The sequence below is a fragment of the Symphalangus syndactylus genome, chromosome 5, assembly GCF_028878055.3.
Source record: "Symphalangus syndactylus isolate Jambi chromosome 5, NHGRI_mSymSyn1-v2.1_pri, whole genome shotgun sequence".
Taxonomy (NCBI): Eukaryota; Metazoa; Chordata; class Mammalia; order Primates; family Hylobatidae; genus Symphalangus; species Symphalangus syndactylus.
This window is the reverse complement of record NC_072427.2, coordinates 31,008,377-31,034,374: the sequence shown is the minus strand read 5'-3', so window position 1 is coordinate 31,034,374 and position 25,998 is coordinate 31,008,377. Positions and strand designations below refer to the sequence as shown.

Here is a 25,998-nt window from a genome sequence, read left to right as displayed (position 1 = left end):
TCCGCTCCGCCCCCTGCCTGGCCCACAATAGTGCGGCGGATGGGCATTCGGCTTACGCCCACATCTTCGCCATGCTGGGAATTCAGGGGTCTTGGCTGCGCGGAGGGTCTACGGAGCCAGAGGCGTGGCCGGAGACCTTCCCAACTGCTTATTAATCTGACACCTTCCAATTTTATGTCTCTAAAGCAAACTCTCAAAAGTGGGACAGGAAACATCCCCTTCACTTCTCTGTAGACCAAGTTTGGGAAGAAGTCCAAACTGACCCCTGGGCAGAGGACAGGGGTGACAGGTGAGGCCAGAGGCCTTGGGAGAACTAGGAAAGCGCTTCCTCTGCAGAACGTGCTCCGGGAAAGAGAAGTGCCAGGACCACCCAGCAGTCCTCCACCCGAGCTGAGCCTGCTTCTTTTAGGGCTGCTTGCCCTCTGATGTTGTTTCATCGTTTTAGGGACGAGGGTTCCTGGGCCCATCAGCTTTGGGACCTGAGTTGGGACTTGAACCTGGACATCAAGCATTTATGAAGTGAATGAAGGAATTCAGCAACAGAGCCTCAATCATGGGGTAGGTGGCTGCTTCATTCTCCACAGCTCCGCTTTTTTTTTCCCCCCGACACGGTCTCATTGTCGCCCAGGATGGAGTACAGTGGCGCAATCATGGCTCACTGCAGCCTCGAGCTCCTGGGCTCAAGCAATCCTCTCACCTCAGCCTCCTGAGTAGCTGGGACTACAGCTGGTCACCACCATACCCAGCTAATTTATGGATTTTTTGTAGAGATGGGGATCTCACTATATTGCCCAGGCTTGTCTCAAACACCTGGGCTGAAGTGATCCTCCCGCCTTGGCTTCCTAAAATGCTAGGATTATACTCACGAACCACTGCCTGGCCAAATCCACCTTATTTATTTGGATCTTTCTGGTATTATTCATCTCTGCTGTCACCGAATCCCAGCCACTGTCATTTTTACCCTGGACTAATACAGTGCTGTTAATTGGTCTATTGTTCTTCATGTTGTAATCAAAGATCTGTTTAAAGGGGGCAAAATTATCACAGAACTTTGTTAAAATTTTTCAATTAATTTCCATAAAGGGTTGGGTGCGTGGCTCATGTCTGTAATCCCAGCACTTTGAGAGGCAGAGGTAGGAGGATCACTTGAAGCCAGGAGTTCGAGACCAGCCTAGACAACATACCAGGACCCTGTCTCTACAAAATATATATATATCACACACACGAACATAATTAGCTAGGCATGGTGGCCTGCAACTGTACTCCAGCTACTTGGGAGGCTGAGGCAGGAGGACTGTTTGAGCTCAGGAGGTCGAAGCTGCAGTGAGCCATCTTTGCACCACTATACTCCGGCTGAGTGACAGAGTGAGACCCTGTCTCAGTTAAAAAAAAAAAAAATCAGGCAAGGCAAGGTGGCTCATGCCTGTAGTCCCAGCACTTTGGGAAGCTGAGGCAGGCAGATCACCTGACGTCAAGAGTTTGAGACCAGCCTGGCCAACATGTTGAAACCTCATCTCTACTGAAAATACAAAATTAGCTGGGTGTGGTGATGCACACCTGTAATCCCAGCTACTTGGGAGGCTGAGGCAGGAGAATCGTTTGAACTTGGGAGGCAGAGGTTGCAGTGAGCTAAGATTGCAACATTGCACTCCAGCCTGGGCAAAAAGAGTGAAACTCTGTCTCAAAAAAAAATTCATAAAGGCCCAAATTCTTAGTTTGTCTTCAAGGTCCTAAAGGATCTGCCCCTACCTTTCTCTCCTGACCCCTTCTAGCACCCAACCCCCACCCACTGTTCCAGCCATGCAAGTTCTTTTCAGTTGCTCAAACCTTCCTTGTGCCGGGCGCGGTGGCTCACGCTTGTAATCCCAGCACTTTGGGAGGCGGAGGCGGGCGGATCACGAGGTCAGGAGATCGAGACCACGGTGAAACCCCGTCTTTACTAAAAATACAAAAAAAATTAGCCGGGCGTGGTGGCGGGCGCTTGTAGTCCCAGCTACTCGGAGAGGCTGAGGCAGGAGAATGGCGTGAACCCAGGAGGCGGAGCTTGCAGTGAGCCGAGATCGCGCCACTGCACTCCAGCCTGGGCGACAGAGCGAGACTCCGTCTCAAAAAAAAAAAAAAAAAAAAAAAAAAAACAACCTTCCTTGTGCCCTCCTGTCTCAGGGCCTTTACACATGTGTTCCCTCTACCTGGTAGGCACTTAACCCATGCCCCACTATCATCCTCTGGTTAACCTCTCCTTACCCTTTAAATGCAAGTTCAGATGCCTTTCTTCAGGAGTAGCTTCCCTTCACTCTCTTGGTTACATCATCACCTCACACTCAACATAAGCTCTCCTATTGCCCTGTACTTCTCCTTCACAATACCTATTGCAGATTGTAATTAATACTAGTATAGGTGGTTCCTTATGCCTGTATCCTCTGCTAGACTGAAAGCTCCATGAGGGGAGGGCTGAGGTCTGTTTTGCTCACTGTTGTGTTTCTGTCACTAACATAGTATAAAGCACATGATACACATTTTTTTGTGTGTGTGGGTTTTGGGGTTTTTTTTTTTTCAGACAAAGTCTCGCTCTGTCACCCAGGCTGGACTATAGTGGCATGATCTCAGCTCAGTGCAATCTCTGCCTCCCAGGTCCAAGTGATTCTGCTGCTTCAGCCTCCCAAGTAGCTGGGATTACAGGCACTCACCACCACACCCAGTTAATTTTTTTTTTTTTTTATAATTTTAATAGAGACTGGGTTTCACCATGTTGGCTAGGCTGGTCTTGAACTTCTGATTTCAAATGATCTGCTCGCCTCGGCCTCCCAAAGTGCTGGGATTACAGGCATGAGCCACTGTGCCCAGCCGACATGCATGATATACATTTAGTAATTATTTCACTGTCCCCCCCCCCCGCCCCCCGCCCCATCCATTTATTTTGTTTGTTTGTTTAGAGACAGGGTGTTACTTTGTTGCCCAAGCTGGTGTTGAACTCCTGGCTTCAATTGATCCTCCCAATTTGGCCTCCCAAAGTACTGGGCCTACAGGTACACACCACTGCACCTGGTCATCTGTTTCTTTCACCTTCCTCTCCCATCTAAATCCTGACTATCCTTTAGGGTTTAGCTTAGCTTTACTTCAGGAAATATCTACACACAAGTGGGAGGATGGGGAAAGATCCATTTTGTATCCCCTTAGAAATTGCCTGTCCCCAAGTCTCTATGGCCACCCCTCCAAGAGCAGCAGACAGATCTTTGCTGTCTGCAGCCTCACAGGAGAACAGTCCACACCCCACAAGGCAGTCCTGCCTGCTGTGGGTCTGCTGCAGCCGAGTACAATGCTGGGCTGGTGAAGAAAGAATGAAACTTAGTTACAACCAATGTGGTGGCTGCCCACCTATCTGTCTAATTCCCTACAAGAGAGACATCATTCATTTATTCTACAAGAAAGGAGGTATAGAGAATGCAGCTCTTTGCTTTTGAACCAGTTATTTCACCTCTCCAAGACCCATTTTTCTCATCTTGATCTTGAAACCACCTTTGCAAAAATTATAACTGAGGAAATTATGACAGTGGAAGAGATTAGACCTAACCTACTCCATCTTGCTTCTGACCTTTAAGCAGTCCTTGTTCATTCCTGGGTGTAGGCTGAACTAACCTTGGGAAGGAATTTATAGTTTAACTCTGAAACAAAATTGATTATAGCCCTTTTCCAAAAAAAAAAAAAAATCCCTTCTTGCCTGGGGACCAGTCTGCCTTTCTGGACTAACAAATTAGCTATGAGATTAGAAATTATGGTTTAGGGACCATGCAGCCTTTAGCTGTGAGTCTGAACCTCCCCAAATTGCTCCTGAGAATAACATCACTATTGTAAAACCTAAGATCAGTGCTTGAGATATTTTGCAGACTCTGCACTGGATGGATTAGCTGACACCACCTCCAACAGTAATGTAGCTCAGACAGTTCTGCCATCCCACTCAGGAACAGAAGACAGCAAGAAAAACTCACTTCGACCCCCTATGATTCCATCTCCAACCCGACCAGTCAGCACTCCCTACTTGCCTAGCCCCTACCAGCCAAATTATCTTTTTTTTTTTTTTGAGACGGAGTCTTGCTCTGTCACCAGGCTAGAGTGCTGTGGCACAATCTTGGCTCACTGCAACCTCCAACTCCCTGGTTCAAGGGATTCTCCTGCCTCCGCCTCCCAAGTAGCTGAGATTACAGGCATGTGCCACCATGCCCGGCTAATTTTTGTATTTTTAGTAGAGATGGGGTTTCATTATGTTGGCCAGGATGGTCTCGATCTCCTGACCTCGTGATCCGCCTGCCTCGGCCTCCCAAAGTGCTGGGATTACAGGCATGAGCCACCACGCCCAGCCAAATTATCTTTAAAAACTCTGATCCCAGAGGCCGGGTGCAGTGGCTCACACTTGTAATCCCAGCACTTTGGGAGGCCGAGGCAGGTGGATCATGAGGTCAGGAGTTCAAGACCAGCCCGGCCAAGATGGTGAAGCCTCGTCTCTACTAAAAAATACAAAAAAAATTGCTGGGCATGGTGGCAGGCACCTGTATTCCCAGCTACTCGGGAGGCTGAGGCAGATAATTGCTTGAACCTGGGAGGTGGAGGTTGCAATGAGCTGAGATCACGCCATTGCACTCCAGCACAGGAGACAGAGCAAGACTCCGTCTAAAATAAATAAATAAATAGGCCGGGCGCGGTGGCTCATGCCTGTAATCCCAGCACTTTGAGAGGCCGAGGCGGGCAGATCATGAGGTCAGGAGTTCAAGACCAGCCTGGCTAACATAGTGAAACCCTGTCTGTATACTAAAAATACAAAAAATTAGCTGGGCATGGTGGCGGGCGCCTGTAATCCCAGCTACTCTGGAGGCTGAGGCAGGAGAATCGATTGAACCCGGGTGGCAGAGGTTGCAGTAAGCCAAGATCACACCATTGCACTCTAGCCCAGGCAACAGTGTAAGACTCTGTCTCAAAAATAAACAAACAAATAAATAAATAAAATAAAAACTCTGATCCCTGAATGCTCAGGAAGACTGATTTGGGTAATAACAAAACTCCGGTTTTCTGCACAGCTGGCTCTGCATGAATTTACTCTTTCTCCATTGCAATTCCCCTGTCTTGATAAATTGGCTCTGTCTAGGCAGCAGGCAAGGTGAAGCCGTTAGGTAGTTACAATCTCACAGAGTTGTCTTGAGAATTGATGAAAAAAGCAGTGTTTTTTTTCTCCCTCACAACTACAGACTCCCTCAACAATCATTCAACACAATACTTCTGACACCTGACGTGTGTGGGTTGTTTCTCCACACATCAAGCAATTCTGCAGCAGACACTAACTGGGTGTCCTTCAATTTAATTTAATTCCAACACTTTCTACCTGGAGATAGTGTCAGATTGTAACTGCAGTAAGTTCATTGCCAGATGTGCAAATCAATACACTGAGGCACTGGGTTGCAACAAAGAAAAAGGTTTATTTAATTGTAGGGCGACCTAAAGAGGGGATGGAAGAGAATCCCAAATCTATTTCCCCAAGGTGTTTAGGGTTAGGGATTTTTTTTTTTTTTTAGATGGAGTCTCACTCTGTCGCCCAGGGGCGTGATCTCGACTCACTGCAACCTCTGCCTCCCTCGGGTTCAAGCCATTCTCCTGCCTCAGCCTCCTGAGTAGCTGGGATTACAGGTGCCTGCTACCGTGCCTGGCTACTTTTTGTACTTTTAGCAGAGATGGGGTTTCATCATGATGACCAGGCTGGTCTTGAACTCCTAACCTTAGGTGATCCGCCTGCCTTGGCCTCCCAAAGTGCTGGGATTATATAGGCATGAGCCACTGTGCCCGGCCAGGTTAGGGATTTTAAAGAGTACTTTTTTTTTTTTTTTTTTTGAGACGGAGTCTCACATTGTCGCCTGGGCTGGAGTGCAGTGTTGCAATCTCAGCTCACTGCAACCTCTGCCTCCCGGCTTCAAGCAATTCTCCTGCCTCAGCCTCCCAAGTAGCTGGGATTATAGGTGCCCGCCACCACACCCAGCTAATTTTTTCTATTTTTAGTAGAGACGGGGTTTCACTATCTTGGCCAGGCTGGTCTCAAACTCCTGACCTCGTGATCTGCCTCCCTCGGCCTCCCAAAGTGCTGGGATTACAGGTGTGAGCCACTGTGCCTGGCTTGGTTTGTTTTCTGTTTTTTTTGAGATAGGGTGTTTCTTGCTCTCTGGCCTAGGCTGGAGTGCAGTGAAGCAATCTGCAGCTTCAACCTCCCAGGCTCAAGCGATCCTCCCACCTCAGCCTCCCGAGTAGCTGGGACCACAAGAAAACGCCCACCATGTGTGGCTAATTTTTGTATTTTTTGCAGAGATGGGGTTCCACCATGTTGCCCAGGCTGGTCTCAAGCTCCTGGGCTCAAGCATTCCTCCTTTCTCAGCCTCCCAAAGTGCGTGAGCCACTGTACCTGGTCAGGAGTCTTTAAACTGGCATCACTTGTTCCCCCAGAATTAAAGATCTGAAAAACATCTTAAACAATTCTTTTTTTTTTTTTTTAGATGCCCAGGCTGGAGTGCAATGGCACAATCTCGGCTCACTGCAAGCTCCGCCTCCTAGGTTCACGCCATTGTCCTGTGTCAGCCTCCCAAGTAGCTGGGACTACAGGCGCCCACCACCACACTTGGCTAATTTTTTTGTATTTTTTAGTAGAGACAGGGTTTCACCATGTTAGCCAGGATGGTCTCCATCTCCTGACCTCGTGATCCACCCACCTCGGCCTCCCAAAGTGCTGGGATTACAGGCGTGAGCCACCGCGCCTGGCCCATCTTAAGCAATTCTTAAACAAAAGCTTTATGATTCTAATGTCAGACATCCTATTTATAGGAACAGTGTGGATGCAGATGGTCAGTATCTAGGGCTGCAGTGACTTTTGGTTACAGGGAGGTGGGCCTAAGTGCAGCCTGAATAATGCTTAATTTTATTTTACTTTATTTATTTATTTATTTTGAGACGGAGTCTCACTCTGTCGCCAGGCTGGAGTGCAGTGGCGTGATCTCAGCTCGCTGCAACCTCCACCTCCCGGGTTCAAGTGATTCTCCTGCCTCAGCCTCCCAAGTATCTGGGACTACAGGCGTGCAACACCATGCCCAGCTAACTTTTATATTTTTAGTAGAGACAGGGTTTCACCATGTTGGCCAGGATGGTCTCAATCTCTTGACCTCGTGATCCACCTGCCTTGGCCTCCCAAAGTGCTGGGATTACAGGCGTGAGCCACCGCACCCGGCCCAGCCTGATTAATGCTTAATTTTAAATATATTTGTCTTTTTTCTTTTTTTTTTTTTTGAGATAGAGTCTCACTCTATCGCCCCAGCTGGAGTGCAGTGGTGCAATCTTGTCTCACTGCAACCCCCACTTCCTGGGTTCAAGCAATTCATCTGCCTCAGCCTCCCGAGTAGTTGGGATTACAGGTACACGCCACCACACCCAGCTAATTTTTGTATTTTTAGTAGAGACGGGGTTTCACCATGTTGCCCAGGCTGGTCTCAAACTCCTGACCTCAGGTGATCCACCCACCTTGGCCTACCAAAGTGCTGGGATTACAGGCATAAGCCACCATGCCTGGCCTAATGCAAATTCTTGGTAAACAACATGGGAACTGCCTCTTCTTTTCCTTTAAAAACCCATTAGTGGCTGGGTGCGGTGGCTCACGCCTGTAATCCCTGCACTTTGAGAGGCTGACGTAGGTAGATCACCTGAGGTCAGGAGTTGGAGACCAGCCTGGCCAACATGGCAAAACCCTGTCTCTACTAAAAATACAAAAATTAGCTGGGCATGGTGGTGTGTGCCCATAATCCCAGCTACTAGGGCGGCTGAGGCAGGAGGATCACTTGAACCTGGAAGGCGGAGGTTGCAGTGAGCCGAGATGGCGCCACTGCACTCCAGCCTGGGCAACAGAGTAAGACTCTGTCTCAAAAAAAAATAAAAAAAAACAAAAAACCATTAGTAACTGTTGCTAACTGGAGCATATATTAAGGGCAACTTGAATCCATGCTCCTGATCACAGGCCTCAAATTTGGCCCAAATAAACACTACTTATATTAAATTTGTCTAAGTTTCTTTTCTCTTTAGGTCAACAAAAGATATTACAAATGATACACATAGACAGCCAGATGGAAGAGATGCATGGAGCAAGGCCCGTGGGAAGGGGTGTGGTGTTTCCATGCCCTTTCTGGAGGACCACCCTCCAGTGACCTCCAGGGACCATGTGTTCAGCTACCTGGAAGCTTTTTTTTTTTTTTTTGAGACGGAGTCTCATTCTGGGTTCAGGTGATTCTCCTGTCTCAGCTTCCCGAGTAGCTGGAATTGCAGGCATGCACCACCATGCACAGCTATTTTTTTTTATATTTTAGTAGAGATGGGGTTTCACCACGTTGGCCAGGCTGATCTTGAACTCCTGACCTCAAGTGATCTGTCCGCCTCGGCCTCCCAAAGTGCTGGGATTACAGGGATTACAGGCGTGAGCTACCACGCCCAGCCTTGGTGTTTTGTTTTTTTTTTTTTTTCTTGAGACAGGGTCTGCTTTGTCATCCAGGCTGGAGTGCAGTGGCAGGGACATGGCTCACTGCAGCCTCGACCTCCCTGCGCTCAGACTAAACTCCCACCTCAGCTTCCTGAGTAGCTAGGACTACAGGCATATGCCACCATGTCCAGTTAATTGTTGTATTTTTTTTGTAGAGCTGGGGTTTCGCCATGTAGCCCAGGCTGGTCTTGAACTCCTGAGCTCTAGTGATCTGCCCACCTCAGCCTCCCAAAGTGCTGAGATTACAGGCGTGAGCTACCGCACCTGGCTGACCTATGCCCTTGAGTTGTCTTCCAGAAACCCAGACCCCTAGCAGATGGAAAACAGCCACTGCTGTCACATAGACCCCAGATAAGGGGGAACTGAGGACTGAACTCTGGCCTTACCCATTGTATAACTGAGGCAGGATTTTTCTCAGCCCCTTTGTCAGCCAGAGGTCTTCAACTGGCGACACCCCTACCCGGGACTTGCTCAGGCCTGGGCTTGCTGCAGGAGATGCCGCATCTACTCAGGTCACTGGGCCACGCCTGGCTTTTACTCCAATGCAGATCCCTGCACTCAGCCCCTGGAGGGAGGAGGTGTGAGCAAGTGTGGGGTCTGGCCACCACACCAAGCACAGACACAGGAGTGGGTTCCATGCAGGGCTTGAGGCTGGACCAGGCATATTGCACTGAGGGGAAAGTGGTGGTGTATGAACAGGGATGCCTATGACCCCAAAGCCCCAGAGTGGGTATTACAGCATGCTAATAGCTCTTTTGGTCCCACTGTCTGCAACCTGATGGACAGCAGCTGGTGTGTTAACAGCTCTGTCAGTCCCACTGCCCCACTCCAGCCTATGGCTCCAGTACTGGCTTGGCCCTGCCACTCCTTCCCATCACATGAGGCACCTGACCTCAGCCAGTGGAAGGTAGAGGACCAGTGTTACAGCCTCTTTTTACCCACGTTTGGTAGTCCCAAGTTCTTGTCCCGTGTACAAGAAGAATGAGGTTATGGTGACAATTGAAGGGTGAGGGGGACAAAGAGCTTTACTGAGTGACAAAACAGATTTCAGTGGAGAGGAGGATGTGAGGGGTTCCCCCACCTGAAGTTGTGTGGTCTCTCACTCGGTGTGGCTGCGTCTGGGGATTTTATAGGCTCAGAATGGGGAAGTACATGCTGATTGGTTTATGAGTATGCAAAAAAGGCTAAAACAAAGGCATCACTCAAAGGTAGGCACAACAGTGTAAGAAACCAATTAGGGAAGGGTAAATATATGTAAAATAGGTGACAGGTGGGGATCAATCAGAGGAAAGTGCACCGAACAGGAAGAGAGGTTCTCAATCCAGTCCGTGGATTTACCCAGGACTTGTAGCTTGGCTTTCAGGCTTTAAACTGTCTTTGGTTTGAAGGTTGGTTTTCACCGGGGACCCGTCCCTGTCTGACTAGGATTTGTCTGCCTCCTGCCACTATCATAACAATAAAAGTTAGCTGCAGCCAGGTGCAGTGGCTTACACCTATAATCCCAGCACTTTGGGAGGCTGAGGCCAGTGGACTCCTTGGGCTCAGGAATTCGAGACCAGCTGGGCTACGTGGCAAAACCTCGTCTCTATAAAAAATACAAAAATTAGCCAAGTGTGGTGTTGTGTGCCTGTAGTGCCAGCTACTCAGGAGGCTAAGGTGGGAAGATCACTTGAGCTCAGGAGGTGGAGGTTGCAGTGAGCTGTGACCTTGCCACTGCACTCCAGTCTGGGAGACTGTCTCAAAAAAAAAAAAAAAGCTGCTATTATAGCTTGAACCCTCAGCTGGGCACTGGCAGAAATGTGAAGCTGAATTAGACATATGGTCTAGAAGGGAAGAGAGAGAGGAAAGTGTATTGTCACTAGATAATAGAGTGTGATCAGTTCTATTAGAGATTGTTAACCTAAAAGGAAGAGGCCGAGTCACAAAATTAAAGTTACTTGATTCACAGTGAGACAGCTGTCCATAAGACTCAGAACCAAGTAACCTTGGATATGAGCTCTGTTAGGCCTTTGTTACAAGTTTGTGGTTTTTTTTTTTCCGAGATGGAGTCTTGCTCTGTCGCCCAGGCTGGAGTGCAGTGGTGCAATCTCAGCTCACTGAAACCTCTGCCTCCCAGGTTCAAGCGATTCTCCTGCCTCAGCTTCCTGAGTAGCTGGGACTACAGGCATGCGCCACCATGCCCAGCTAATTTTTTTGTATCTTTAGTAGAGACAGGGTTTCACCATGTTGGCCAGGCTAGTCTCGCACTCCTGACCTCATAATCCTCATGCCTTGGCCTCCCAAAGTGCTGGGATTACAGGCGTGAGCCACAGTGCCCAGCCACAAGTATGTTTTTAAAGGTTAAATGCAAGGACAAGGAGTGGGCTGATACAGTCTTTTGTCAGGAATTCTCATTGGTTTACTGAAATAGCACTGATTAGTGATTGGCGATACATTGTTAAGCTGTAGGATATGGGTTACAGTGTCCATTGTGATATTATTAGGTTAATCTATACCTAGTTGTGGCAATAGCAAGCAGTTTCAAGAGATAAATAAATAGCTCAAAAGGAAAGGAGTAGAATGTGGTTGCTGTCTCATTTTAATGTTGTTACTGAATTGACCTCGGGTCTGCTTTCCTAGTGTGCAGAAAAAGCCAAACACTGGCCAGGCACAGTGGCTCATGCCTATACTCCCAGCACTTTGGGTGGCTGAGGTAGGAGGATCACTTGAGGCCAGGAGTTCAAGACCAGCCTGGCCACATAGTGAGACCCAATCTCTTAAAATGAAAAATAAAGAAATTAGCAGGGCGTGATGGCATGTGCCTATAATCTCAGCTACTCGAGAGGCTGAGGTGGGAGGATCACTTGAGTCTTGGAAGTAGAGGCTGCAGTGAGCTGTCATTGTGCCACTGCACTCCAGCCTGGGCGACAGAGCAAGACTTTGTCTCAAAGAAAAAACAAAACAAAACAAAAATGCCAAACAGTGACACCGGGATTTGCAGCAAAAGAAAGTGACATAATTTATTGCAGGTGCCAAGCAAGGAGAATCAGGCAGCTAATGCTTAAGACCTGAACTCCACAATGGCTTACAAGCAAGGGTTTTTAAAAGCAGGGGCACATTTCAGGAAAGCAAAATTGTAAATCGATACATAGAGGTTACACATTGGTTTGCCCCAAAAAGGTGGGATATCTTGAAGTAGGGGCTCATGTGAATTCAGAGATTCTTTGGTTTGTAATTGGCTAAGGAAACAAGGCTTTGTCTAAAAACTTGGGGTCAGCAGAAAGGAATGCTAAGGTTTGGCCCGTGGGTGTGACTCTCTCCACACCCCTCAGGAATAATTTGGAACAAAGGATGGTGGTCAGAGTTCAGTCTTCAGTTCCCCCTTATCTGAAGTCAATGTGACAGCAGTGGGCATTTTCCATCTGGTAGGAGTCTGGAATCCCAGCACTTTGGGAGACAGAGGCAGGAGAACAGCTTGAGCCCAGGAGTTCAAGACCAGCCTAGGCAACATAGCAAGAACCCCCGTCTTTACAAAAAATTTAAAAATTAGCCAGGTGTGGTGGCATGTGCTTATAGTCCTAGCTACTCAGGAGGTTGAGATGAAAGGATAGCTTGAGCCCAAGAGTTCGAGGCTGCAGTAGGCCTGGATGACATAGAGAGAACCCATCTCTGAAAAAAAAAACCAGAAGACATGTCAAGGTGTTATTTTTTTTAGAGATGGAGTCTCACTCTGTCACCCAGGCTGGAATGCAGTGGTACAATCACAGTTCACTGCAGCCTCGACTTTCCAGGCTCAAGCAATCCTCCCACCTCAGCCTCCAGAGTAGCTGGGACTACTGGCATGTGCTACCACACTCAGCTAATTTTTAAAGTCTGTTTAGCCGGGCACGGTGGCTCAAGCCTGTAATCCCAGCACTTTGGGAGGCCGAGGCGGGCGGATCACGAGGTCAGGAGATCAAGACCATCCTGGCTAACACGGTGAAACCCCATCTCTACTAAAAATACAAAAAATTAGCCGGGCATGGTGGCGGGTGCCTGTAGTCCCAGCTGCTCGGGAGGCTGAGGCAGGAGAATGGTGTGAACCCAGGAGGCAGAGCTTGCAGTGAGCAGAGATCGCACCACTGCACTCCAGCCTGGGGGACAGAGCAAGACTCTGTCTCAAAAAAAAAAAAAAAAAAAAAAAGTATGTTTAGAGACAGGGTCTTGCTATGTTGCCCAGGCTGGTCTCGAATTCCTGGACACAAGTTATCCTCTGCCTTGGCCTCCCAAAGTGTTGGCATTACAGGTGTGAGCCACTGCACCTGGCCAAGATATTATCTTCATTTTTTTTTAAATAGTAATGAGATCTTGCTATGTTGGCCAGGTTGGTCTTGAACTCCTGGCCTCAAGCAATCCTTCTACCTCTGCCTCCTAAACTGCTAGGATTACAGGCCTGAGTCGCTGCACTACTCTATCTTTAGTTGTCTTTTTTTTTTTTTTTTTTTTGAGATGGAGCCTTGCTCTGTTGCCCAGGCTAGAGTGCAGTGGCACGATCTCCACTCGCTGCCATTCTCTTGCCTCAGCCTCCTGAGTAGCTGGGACTACAGGCGCCTGCCACCACGCCCAGCTAATTTTTTGTATTTTTAGTAGAGACGGGGTTTCACCATGTTAGCCAGGATGGTCTTGATCTCCTGACCTCAATCTCATGATCTGCCTGCCTTGGCCTCCCAAAGTGCTGGGATTACAGGTGTGAGCCACCGCGTCTGGCCCCTGTCTTTAGTTTTTATAGAGAACTAAACATCTTGTGACTCTGGCTTACTTGGGTGGCTGCTTAAGTTACTATTACCTTCTTCCTTAGTGGGTTATTAATTTACTTCCCTAATTGCTGGGTGCAGGGCTAGCTAGTTCCTGAAATCTCCCTTGAAGGGACTCAAAATTTTCCCTTTATCTCCATACTTGCGGGCCAGACGGGCACCTAAGAAGGGTCTGTCCTCCATATCAATGTCTCTCTGGGCCTGATAATATAAAAGGACGCACATTCCTCAGATAAAATCTCTTTTCTCAAGATAGACCAGCAAGAGGGAAGAAGTAGAAGGTTCCAGGTTCTCCAAACACCCTAGTTTCCCTTACAGGTAAGTTTTTCTGTATTGGGGGTGTGGTCTGTATCTCCCAACAATCTAAGTTCTTCCTTCACTTTGCAGGGATACTATCAGCAAGTAACCCTGACTCTGTTTTCTGTGGTAGTGGTAGTGGGGAGTGCTCCAAGAACTCCTTGAGCCTCATTAATCCCTCATTCTTATCTGAGAAGGTTCCTAATGCTTGGTGTATTAGTCCGTTTTCATACTGCTATAAAGATACTACCTGAATTGGGTAATTTATAAAGAAAGGAGGTTTGGGCCCGGCATGGTGGCTCATGCCTGTAACCCCAGCACTTTGGGAGGCTGAGGTGAGTGGATCACCTGCAGTCAGGATTTTGAGACCAGCCTGGCCAACATGGTGAAACCCCGTCTCTACTAAAAATACAAAAATTAGCCGGGCGTGATGGCATATGCCTGGTGCCTGCAGTCCGAGCTATTTGGGAGGCTGAGACAGGACAATCGCTTGAACCCGGGAGGCGGAGGTTGCAGTGAGCCAAGATCATGCCACTGCACTCTACTCTGGGTGACAGAGTGAGAACTCCATCTCAAAAAAAAAAAAAAAAAAAAAAAAAAGGAGGTTTGGCCTGACTCGGTGGCTCATGCCTGTAATCTCAGCACTTTGGGAGGTCAAGGCGGGTGAATCACCTGGGGTCAGGAGTTCGAGACCAGCCTGGGCAAAATGGTGAAACTGTGCCTCTAGTAAAAATACAAAAATTAGCCGGGCATGGTGGTGTGCACCCAGCTACTTGGGTGGCTGAGGCAGGAGAATCATTTGAACCTGGGAAACGGAGGTTGCAGTGAGCTGAGATCATGCCACTGCACTCCAGCCTGGGCAACGGAGCAAGACTCAATACTCAAAAAGAAAAAAGAAAAAAAAAGGAGGTTTAATTGACTCACAGTTCTACATGGCTGGGGAGGCCTCAGGAGCTTATAATCATGACAGAAAGCAAAGGGGAAGCAAGGCACGTCTTAGATGGCAGTAGGAGAGAGAGCGAGAAAGTGCCACCCTTTAAAACCATCAGCTCTCGGGAGAACTCACTCACTATCATGAGCACAGCATGGGGGAAACCACCCCCACGATCCAATCACCTCCCACCAGGTCCCTCCCTCAACATGTGGGGATTACAATTCGAGACGAGATTTAGGTGGGGACACAGAGCCAAATCATATCACTCGGGTAGTGGAGATGAGGGGAAGGAGTGGTATTCCAAAGCAGGAGGTATTGAGTACCTTGTTTCACGAGTCTTGTATTATCCATTTTATTATTCCTTAGTGCATGGTAAAGCTTCCTTTGAAATGCAAGCTGATTTATCTGAGCCAGAGGACCCCAGGGGAGGTGAGATAAATACCCACACCTGGGCAGAGGATTACAGGGAAAACAGCACCCACTCCTTCCCCTGGGCACATGTGGTAGAGGCTGTGGGAATCAGGGTATTGCAGGGGTAAAGAGGGTAGAGTCAGGACTGTAACTCCTCATTCCAGGTTCCCTGGAGCTTTGACTGCTACGCTCCTGGCCTCAAGCAATCCTTCTGCCTCTGCCTCCTAAGGTGCTAGGATTACAGGCCTGAGCCACTGACTGTCCTCCTCCTAGGAGGCTGTTGACTGAGGTCTGGATGTCAAAGCCTTTCACCACAGGATATAGCCAAGATTACTGCAGAGCCAAGGCCCAAGGCCATCCTTCCCTATGCACAGCTCTTGGTAATTCCCCTGACTTCTATGTGTGCAATTTGTAAGCAGCTCAGCCTGGAGTAGGAGTTGGGGTTCTGACTTTCTACAGCACCTGGGACAGGAAGGATCACAGGCGCACAGGGCGCTGACTGCCTTATAGGTGTCCCACGTCATTCCATCTGACCCTCCAACAAGCGTGTCAGGCTGGCATTATTCACCCCATTCTACAAAGCTCGGAGCAGTGAAGGGCCTTGCATGTGACATTTACCATCATCATCACTAGTATGTCCCTACTCACATCACAGCAATTCTTTGCTCAAATCTCTAATTGCTGAGAGACTCAAGTAAAACCCAAAGTCCTCACAATAGCAATAGCCTGCAAAGCTCTGCCCCCCGCCTCTCTTCTCTGACCTCCTCACTGCCCCTGTCTTACTCACTCTGCTCCAGCCACAGTGGCCTCCTTGCTAGCAGTTCCCTCCCCAACACGCCCGGCACAGTCCCACATTCCCGCCTTGCTCTGGCTTCCGCTGTGGCTGTTTCCTCCCCGCAGAACACTCCTGCCTTTCTCACCGCCAAGTCTGGACTCAAACCTCACCTCCTCAATGAGGCTTGCCCAGACAGCCTTTTAAATTCTGCAAACTGCCTCCCACTCCCACCTGCCCCCTTACTTTTTGTGGCCTTGACCTTTCAATATACTGCATGATTTGCTTACAATACTTGTCTTTCTTGCCTTCACCAGAACGTAAGCTCTCTACAAAGGCAGAGGGAAGGCTATCTTGCTCTCTGATGTATCCTCCAACCCTTAGAACAGTCCGTGGTACTTAACAGGTTTTCAGTACATCTGTGCCCGGTGACGGAAAGAATGAATGAATACTGAGACCGAAGATCGCGGCCGTAAGCCTCTGGGCACATGTGCCCCGGGGCCTGGCGGAACGCTCAGGGAACTACATTTCCCGTGAAGCTCTGGGCGCAGAGGGCCGCGGGGACTGCCGGGAAAGGCATACGTCCTTAATCCTGGTGCAGGGGGCGAGCATGGCTGCTCCGCGAGGTGAGCCACTGGCCGGGGTGTCAGCGAGTGTGTTGGTGGGGCGCGTCCTGGGGACGACTCCCGGCATGATCGGCCAGGTTGAGTCCGCTCCTGGAGCTCCGCGGGAAGATGGGTGGGTGCCCGGCAGAGGTGGGGCCACCTGCGATGGGGACTGACCTCCGAGGGGAGGAGGCCCTTCTAGACGTCGTGCCGTGGGATAGGTACCTTCTGCTCCCTCCCCGCCACCCTGCCTCAGATCAGCACAAGGTCCTTACTGCTGCCCATCTGACAGTTGGGAACATCGAGGCCTGCAGCGGAGGGGGGTCTCATCCAACAGCCTACAAAACCCTTATTTGACTCTGTCCCCAGTGAGCACCCCCAGCTCTTGCCTGGTTTCCCGGGACACTAGGGTGGGGCCTGAGGAGTGGAGTGGCAGCTGACTCTGTCTGTGCCCCCAGTATTCCCACTTTCCTGTGCGGTGCAGCAGTATGCCTGGGGGAAGATGGGTTCCAACAGCGAAGTGGCGCGGCTGTTGGCCAGCAGTGACCCACTGGCCCAGATCGCAGAGGACAAGCCCTATGCAGAGGTGAGCCCGGGGCTGTATTTCAGCCCACTGTATTTCAGGTCAGGAGAAAGGGCCTGAGGCAAGTCATAAGAATCAGCTGGGAATGGTGAGGCAGCAAGGAGGGAGGAGACCCACTTGGCTCTTCAGGCTAATGGACTAGATAGTGTTACCAAAAAGAAGAGAGGTTTTGTCATAATAGGCTGGGATTTCCAGCACTCTCCTTCCCCCAACCACTCTTAGCACTTAGTGAATTTTAATTCAGCCCTCTTTGATAATTACGTTTTTTTACTTTGACTATTTTTTTTGCATTTTTATTAACCTAAAATATTTCTCCTGCCTATTTAGTGGAGAAAAAGCCAAAGCATAGGAAGGCTTTCGCCTCTGCTTCTGAAACTGGAAGATGTATGTTAACCCCTGAAAGAATCATTTAAGAGTCATAGTTTGTCTGCTACTTTGACAGTGCAGCTGTCATTCTCCTCTTCGGACAGAAGGGAAATAACTAGTCCAAGTCTCCACAGATGGCTAGAGGCCGAGTCTGGACAAGGGCCTGGGTCTGCTGCCTCCCTGTATGTCCATGATGGCATGAACATTTGTATCCAGACCTGGGAGGCCTTTCCCAGGACTCAGTTGCCCTGTGGGGAGCACAGCATAACAGATTGGGGCAGGCCAACTCAGGGTGGCAGGTTTCTTCCCCCTTCCCCTCCCAAGTTTCCTGTCTTTCCAGTTGTGGATGGGGACTCACCCCCGAGGGGATGCCAAGATCCTTGACAACCGCATCTCACAGAAGACCCTAAGCCAGTGGATTGCTGAGAACCAGGACAGCTTGGGCTCAAAGGTCAAGGACACCTTTAATGGCAACCTGCCCTTCCTCTTCAAAGTGCTCTCAGTTGAAACACCCCTGTCCATCCAGGCACACCCTAACAAGGTAAAGGACAGAGTGCAGTGCAGAGGTCAGGGTACAGAAGGGCTTATGCTAAGGTCCTCCCATGACTTTGACTGCCACTTTTACCCCACCCATGCCAGGCTCCTGCCCAAGGCCAAATCCAGGCTGACAACTCCCAATTTAGCTCTGCAAAGCCAGATGGTAGTGACACATGCGGCAACTAAGTCTAAGCAAACAGCTCACCGGCCTGTGCCAGGGGAGTTTCTCTAAGCTCATTCCAAGGGGCTTGTTCCTGGTCTTCCCTCACCCAACTCATGTCTATTCATATCTGCCATTTACTCATCTGCTTTCAGGAAGAGTTCAACTTGCAGGGCAGGGCAGGTACCCTCAGCTCCACCCCCATGGAGTCTCCCTACACAAGCCTGAGTCCCATCCTAAGCAACTGTGGATCAAAACTCCTTCTTTTTTTTTTTTTTTTTTTGAGACTGAATCTTGCTCTGTTGCCCAGGCTGGAGTGCAGTGGCGCGATCTCGGCTCACTGCAACCTCCTCCTCCCAGTTCAAGCAATTCTCTTGCTTCAGCCTCCCAAATAGCTGGGACTACAGGCATGCGCCACCACACCCAGCTAATTTTTGTATTTTTAGTAGAGATGGGGTTTCACCATGTTGGCCAGGCTGGTCTTGAACCCCTGCCCTCGTAATCCGCTCGCCTCAGCCTCCCAAAGTGCTGGGATTACAGGCGTGAGCCACCATGCCTAGCCAAAATTCCTTATTTCTAGATACACAAAGTAATACCCAGAGAAGGGAGGGATTTACCCAAAGCCACACAGCTTGTTAGTGTCAGAGCTTGGCCTGGTATTTGGGTTTCCTGATTCACAGGCCAAGCCTCTTAAAGTCTGCCCCAGCTTTTCCCTGGATTTGCCCCTGGGTTGCCCCTGATTTGCCCCTGCCCTGGGTTGGCTGAGCCCCAAGTTTCTGCATCATGCTTTGACTGGGCTCCTTGCCAGAGGTAGGTAGCCACTGCCATCCTGCAACTGGGAAGGGTGGACAGCAGGGGCTAGGTGGCACTGGTGTCCCTGCTAGGTAATGGCTGTACCCTCACCATCCTCCTCTTCCCCTGGCCACCCCACAGGAGCTGGCAGAGAAGCTGCACCTCCAGGCTCCGCAGCACTACCCCGATGCCAACCACAAGCCAGAGATGGCCATTGCCCTCACCCCCTTCCAGGGCTTGTGTGGCTTCCGGCCAGTTGAGGAGATTGTAACCTTTCTGAAGAGTAAGTTGGGCAGAATGCTGAAGGCATGCGTATTGGGCCAGGGATACCTGGGGAACCAAGATGATAGGAACAGTGGCTGAGAACAGGGGTCACATGTCACAGGCACTGAAGGGCCTCATGAAGCAGTTTTTGGAGCCAGTGGGCCAGGCCAGTGAGACCAGGCTCCGGTGTGGTTGCCAAGGGCTGGTGGTGAGTGATTGGTTTCCACTGCAAGGTTTACTTAGCATTGCTGGCTCTTTGGTTAGGGCTGGGATGGGAAGGTGTCCTCCAACTCCCCACTTGTGTGGGTTCCATCTTACCATTCCTGATAATGGGCCCTGGGCCTGGCCTTCCTGTAGAGGTGCCTGAGTTTCAGTTCCTGATTGGAGATGAGGCAGCAACACACCTGAAGCAGACCATGAGCCATGACTCCCAGGCTGTGGCCTCCTCTCTGCAGAGCTGTTTCTCCCACCTGATGAAGAGTGAGAAGAAGGTGGTGGTGGAACAGCTCAACCTGTTGGTGAAGCGGATCTCCCAGCAAGGTGGGCACGGTTATATTCCTGGTTGGGTGCAATGCTCTGGCCTGGGCTTCCCAGCAGACACCAGATTCTGGGGACAGTTCTCAACCCCCTTGCCCAAGTGGAACACTAAAAGGGGCCCAACTTAGATGACCTGTTGGCAACCTAGCATTGCTTGCCTAGTCTTTGTGGAGCAGGGCCCTTCTTATTTGAGTGCTGCTTCCCAACTGGTCATCTTCTCCAGATGGTTGGAGGCAGACTGGCATAGAAGACTCTTAGGATGCCTTCCACCTAGGCATTCTGAGATTTTCCCTAGCCCTGCAGCTGCCCTCCATGGATGGACTTGTATCTTGGGGCTAAAGAGGCAGGAAGGGGACAAGAGCATCCTCCCTCTTCTGGAAAGGCCTGATGCCTCCAGCACTCAGTCATTTGATCTTTCCATTACCTGCTGTGTGCCGAACCTTGTGCTAAGAAGAGTTCAGGAAATGACTGTGACGGGTGTGGTCATGTCACCCCAAAGGTGGGGAGTCAACACAAGCAGTAAGAAACCCAAAACAGAACAGACTCCCAGCAATGAGCTTATGTGGTGCAGGCGATGAGGTCTCAGCTTCTTAGCCTGGCAGCCACAGCCCCTTCTCTAGGTGGCCCAGAGCTCTCTTTTTATTTTACCTCTACAGGTTTCCCGTTACCTTTGAGCCTTAGGGCATTATTTATTTTACCCAAGCATATTTTTTTCTGTTCAGTGTGTGTGTGTGTGTGTGTGTGTGTGTGTGTGTGCGCGCGCGCGCATTTTGAGCCAGGATCTCTTTCTGTTGCCCCAGGCTAGAGTGCAGTGGTGCGATCTTGGCTCACTGCAGCCTCTGCCTCCCAGGTTAAAGCAATTCTCCTGCCTCAGCCTCCTGAGTAGCTGGGATCACAGGCATGTGCCACCACATCTGGCTAAGTTTTTATATTTTAGTAGAGACGGAGTTTCACCATGTTGCCTAGGCTGGTCTCAAACTCCTGAGCTCAGGCAATTCACCTGCCTCAGCCTCCCAAAATGCTAGGATTACAGGCGTGAGCCACCACGCCAGGCCCCTTGCCTCACTTTAAAGAAGCCTGGCTGGGCACGGTGGCTCACACCTGTAATCCTAACACTTTGGGAGGTTGAGGCAAGTGTATCACTTGAGGTCAGGAATTCAAGACCAGCCTGGCCAACATGGTGAAACCCCATCTCTACTAAAGATACAAAAATTAGCCGGGTGAGGCAGAGGTTGTGGTGAGCCTAGATCATGCCAGTGCACTTCAGCCGGGGCAATAGAGCGAGACTGTCTCAAAAAAAAAAAAAAAAAAAAAATTGCTGGGCATGGTGGTGTGTGCCTGTAATCCCAGCTACTCAGGAGGCACAAGAATCACTTGAACCCAGGAGGTGGAGGTTGCAGTGAGTCTAGATTGCACCACTGCACTCCAGCCTGGGAGACAGAGCAAGACTCGGATTCAAAAAAGAAAAAGAAAAAAAATTTAAAAATTAAAGAAGTCCACCCTTGCCACTCTACCCAGGCTGAGCTCATTTTCCCTTGTCGTTTCCAGACACATTTTGGCCCTCAGCGCATTCTGCCTCATGCTATCTGGAGCGGACCGAGAGAGATTCTCTGAGACATAGAACTTTCTTTTTTTTTTTTTTTCTGAGACGGAGTCTCGCTCTGTCGCCCAGGCTGGAGTGCAGTGGTGCAATCTCGATCACTGCAAGCTCCACCTCCTGGGTTCAAGCGATTCTCCTGCCTCAGCCTCCCGAGTAGCTGGGATTACAGGCATGTGCCACCACACCTGACATTTTTTTTTTTTTTTTTTTTTTTTTTTTGTATTTTTAGTAGAGATGGGGTTTCACCATGTTGGTCAGACTGGTCTCGAACTCCTGACCTCGTGATCCACCTGCCTTGGCCTCCGAAAGTCCTGAGATGACAGGGGTGAGCCACCACGCCCGGCTGAGACACAGAACTTTCAGTGTTAAAAACTAGAAAGTCGCCGGGTGCGGTGGTTCACACCTGTATTCCCAGCACTTTGGGAGGCCTAGGTGGGAGGATCAGTTGTGTTCAGGAGTTTGAGACCAGCCTGGACAACATAGCGACACCCTGTCTCTGCAAATAATAAAAAACTTAGCCGGGCATGGTGGCATGCACCTGTGGTTCTCGCTACTCAGGAGGCTGAGGTAGGAGGATTGCTTGATCCTGGACAGTTGAGGCTGCAGTGAGCTATGATCGTGCCACTGCACTCCAGCCTGGGTGACAGTGAGATCCTGTCTCAAAAAAAAAAAGGGAAAGCTCGGGCATGTTGTTTACCCTTCATGAAACTCTTAGTTATCTCCCTAGATTTTGAGCTCCAAGCACAGTGGTTCTCATCCAGGGGACATTTGGCTGTTGTCTGGAGCCATTTTTGATTGTCAAAATCCAGACAGGGGTTGCTAGTGGCATCTTGTGGGTGGAGGCCAGGGAAGCTGCTACACATCCATCAGTACACAGGACAGCCCCCACAAAAAAGAATTAGCTAGCCCAAATGTCAGTAGCGCCAAGGCTGAGAAATCCTATCCTGAAAGGACCATACTCTAGCTCTGTTAGCGGCTAGTATAGTCCTGGACATATGAATAGTCAAGATATGATGAAAGATGGTATTTGTATGGACTGGAGTATCAAGCAAGGCTGGACCCCCAAAGGGCTAGAGGCATGGCCAGAAGGACAGGGCCACTTTGGCTTCTGAATTCCTGTGACAGGGACTTTTTCCTAGGACTCCCTGGCCAATGTGGGGCTATGAACAGCACTGAATATCCCCCTAAGTGACCTTGGGGTGCTCTGTGACCCTCAGTGGCTGCCGGAAACAACATGGAGGACATCTTTGGGGAGATTTTACTGCAGCTGCACCAGCAGTACCCAGGTGATATCGGCTGCTTTGCCATCTACTTCCTGAACCTGCTTACCCTGAAGCCTGGGGAGGCCATGTTTCTGGAGGCCAACGTACCCCATGCCTACCTGAAAGGAGGTGAGCCACATTTCAGCAGTGAGCCCCACTGCCATCCGTGCTGGGCGCTGTTTCCCTATCTGGACAAAAGAAGGAGAAAGGTGGTCAAGGAGACCCCCAAGGACCTTGCAGCTCTGACCTCTAGGGTTCCTGGGCTCAGCAAGCAACAGCTGGTAGGGATGATGAATGCGTTTAGCATTGAACACGCCTTGAATCCTGCCACCAACCCTGTAATGCCATGCTACTCTGATTTTAAGTCCTGCCAGTCAGTGTGGGAACCACAATTTGAACGCAGGCTATATTGGATCAAAGCTGTTCTGTCACTACCCAGGGATTTTTACACTAAAATATGCATGTTGCCACAGAAGGATGCCACCTTTTAACTGTTGGCTGCTTATCCACACATGCCTCATGCAGAGGATTCTGTGGTAGAAGTGGGAGACTACAGAGTTGGCGCTCCCCAACCCCCAGGGGTTAACATGACTCCCCTCTGACAATAACGGGTGACCTGTCACCTGTTTTTGGTATTTGATATCTTAGCCCCATTCTCCCAGATAATACAATTCATGGAAATTTTTACCTAACTTGGCATGGGGTTCATGGAGCTCAGGTTAGGAGGCCCAGAACTGGAGAGCTAAGGCATACTTTATCAGCTTAGCGCATGACGACTGTCTCTCCAGACTGCGTGGAGTGCATGGCGTGTTCAGACAACACAGTTCGTGCTGGCCTGACACCCAAGTTCATCGATGTGCCAACCTTGTGTGAAATGCTCAGCTATACCCCTAGCTCCAGCAAGGACAGGCTCTTTCTCCCAACACGGAGTCAGGAAGACCCTTACCTCTCAATCTATGACCCCCCTGTACCAGACTTCACCATTATGAAGACGGAGGTGAGTGAGGGGCCATGATGGGTGTCCTCCGTGTGCCATGAAAATCTCTGGCAACGGTCATGATGGGGCTGGGTTTCCTGTCAAGCCCACCTGGCGGAGGGTGGCCCCACGCCCTGCCCATTCCTCCCTGTACCAGGGACCAGGCCTCTATGCTGACTCAGCCTGGGTTGTGGGAGAAGGTGGCAGAGCCCTCCCTCGTGCCCTGGAGACTGTCCTGGGCCCATGAGCTGAAGAGAGCAGAGTCTGAGCTGCACTGCCTTATCGTTTCTTCCTGCCCAGGTCCCTGGCTCTGTCACTGAATACAAGGTCTTGGCACTGGACTCTGCCAGCATCCTCCTGATGGTACAGGGGACAGTGATAGCCAGCACACCCACAACCCAGACACCAATCCCTCTGCAACGTGGTGGCGTGCTCTTCATTGGGGCCAATGAGAGTGTCTCACTGAAGCTTACTGAGCCTAAGGACCTGCTGATATTCCGTGCCTGCTGTCTGCTATAGAGGCCGCAGCCTCACTAGCTCTCCTCTGCCAGCCACCCTAAATTCCAGCCAGCCTCACCTCCTCAGGCCCAGCTCAAGCCCCCTTCCTTGCTCTGGACCCCTTAGGTATACCCTGGAAGAGCTGGGGTGGAGGAGGAGGGAGCGTGAAGGTAGTGACTCCTGAACACACCCAGGTGGAACCATCTTCTTTGGGGAGGAGAGGCCCGTGTGAGGGGTCTGATACTCCCCTCGTCTTCCCTCTCTACTCCTCGCTACACCTGAGCCAGGCTCTTGCCAACTCTGTTCCAGCCTATGGCTTTAGGCTAGCTGTTAAATATGTGACCCAGCATTAGCTCAGCATCTGTCAGAGCAAGAGGCCAGGTAATTTCTAAGAACAGGGTTCTAGCACTGGGACTGCCCATTTTGTCAGCTGCAGAGGAGGAAAGGGAAAGGATAGGCCTGTGGACTAACACTGTTTACACCCTCTTGTTCTGTCAAAGCAATTAAAGGTCACTTGTGTTGAGGCTGTGGGGTAATGAGCACTCAGCCTTTGGGGTACCTATTCCTAATGTGGGCCAAAAGAGCCCTCCCTGCATGATGCCCCAGTTTTTGCTTTATTCCTATTTCATACAGCTTCCTGGGGGGGGTGGGCAGGCTACACTCCAGAACGCTGGTATCGGAAGGAGTGGGAGAGAAAGCCAGCTTTGGCCTCAGAGGCACAGCTTGCAATCAGGCCTTGGGTCTGCCCAGAGGCATAGCTTGCAAGCAGCCCTACAGAGAAGGTGACTCAAAGGATACACCAGTTACCAGTGCAAGACTCTTTGCTCCTATTTTTTTTTTTTTTTTCAACGGAGTCTCACTCTGTAGCCCAGGCTGGAGTGCAGTGGTGCAATCTCGGCTCATTGCAAGCTCCACCTCCCGAGTAGCTGAGACCACAGGCGCCCACCACCGCGCCCGGCCAATTTTTTTGGTATGTTTAGTAGAGATGGGGTTTCACTGTGTTAGCCAGGATGGTCTCCATCTCCTGACCTCGTGATCCGCCCACCTCGGCCTCCCAAAGTGCTGGGATTACAGGTGTGAGCCACTGCGCCCTGCCCGGCTCCTGTTTTTCAACTGGCCCTAGAGGAGGGGTCAGCAAACCAGGCTGGCAGGCCAGTTCTGGCCATACCTGTTCATTTCCATACTGTCTGGCTGCTTTCAAGCCACAGTGGCAAAGTTGAAGAGTTGCACTACACTGTACGGCCTGCAAAGCTGAAACTATTGACTGTCAACCACTTCTCTAGAACATACTCAGCTGTTGCAGATTACAGGGACTCAGGAACCGAATTAGACAATTTTCATGGTGAGGAGAAGCCCAGTTAGCTTTCCTAAACTGGCAGGAAGTGTGAAACGAGGGAATCTCCCGATGGCCTGCTCCAGGGGTGGCACACACCTGCAAGAGGCTGTCGGCTGTCTGCTGCTGCTGAGGTTTCTGACCTGCAATCATAGATCCTGTCACCACAGACTAATCACTTAGTCTACTGGCTCCTTCCCGTGGGATAAAGGTTTAAATTCATACAAAAGAATCTTTCTGGGCTTCTGCCCACACTAGAGCCCCTATACAATGGAGTTCCAGGAAACCACCTTCAAAAATCTCCTGCGTTTTTTTGCCTCCAAATTTTCTTCAGCTAAAAAACAATAAAGATGGCCGGGCGCGGTGGCTCATGCTTGTAATCCCAGCACTTTGGGAGGCCGAGGCGGGTGGATCACGAGGTCAGGAGATCGAGACCACGGTGAAACCCCGTCTCTACTAAAAATACAAAAAAAGTTAGCCGGGCGTTGTGGCGGGCGCCTGTAGTCCCAGCTACTCGGAGAGGCTGAGACAGGAGAATGGCGTGAACCCAGGAGGCGGAGCTTGCAGTGAGCCGAGATTGCGCCACTGCACTCCAGCCTGGGCGACACAGCGAGACTCCGTCTCGAAAAAAACAAACAAACAAACAAACAAACAAACAAACAATAAAGATGAGCTGGAAAGAAAAGGTCTGCTAAAGGGAACCCATTCTATAGACGTGACTTGCAAGAGCCTATTTCACTCATGCTGTCCA

The 25,998-nt window shown here is 50.1% G+C and overlaps 1 protein-coding gene across 5 annotated transcripts; it reads left to right on the top strand.

Moving 5' to 3' along the window:
• The first annotated feature begins 13 nt into the window (after window positions 1-13).
• Window positions 14-24,438, top strand: MPI (mannose phosphate isomerase). 5 transcript variants are annotated; one of them, XM_063638786.1, is made up of 11 exons: window positions 14-289; window positions 446-558; window positions 13,577-13,638; window positions 16,141-16,360; window positions 16,798-16,925; window positions 17,629-17,829; window positions 18,919-19,060; window positions 19,399-19,581; window positions 22,396-22,569; window positions 23,229-23,437; window positions 23,717-24,438. In XM_063638786.1, the coding sequence occupies exons 4-11, from the start codon at window positions 16,345-16,347 to the stop codon at window positions 23,933-23,935; spliced, it is 1,272 nt and encodes a 423-aa protein (XP_063494856.1). In that variant the 5' UTR covers window positions 14-289; window positions 446-558; window positions 13,577-13,638; window positions 16,141-16,344; the 3' UTR covers window positions 23,936-24,438. The 5 variants fall into 5 exon arrangements, with proteins under 5 accessions (XP_063494856.1, XP_063494857.1, XP_063494858.1 ...); XM_063638787.1 differs by having other exon boundaries at window positions 16,052-16,360; XM_063638788.1 differs by lacking the exon at window positions 13,577-13,638.
• Window positions 24,439-25,998: the final 1,560 nt, after the last annotated feature.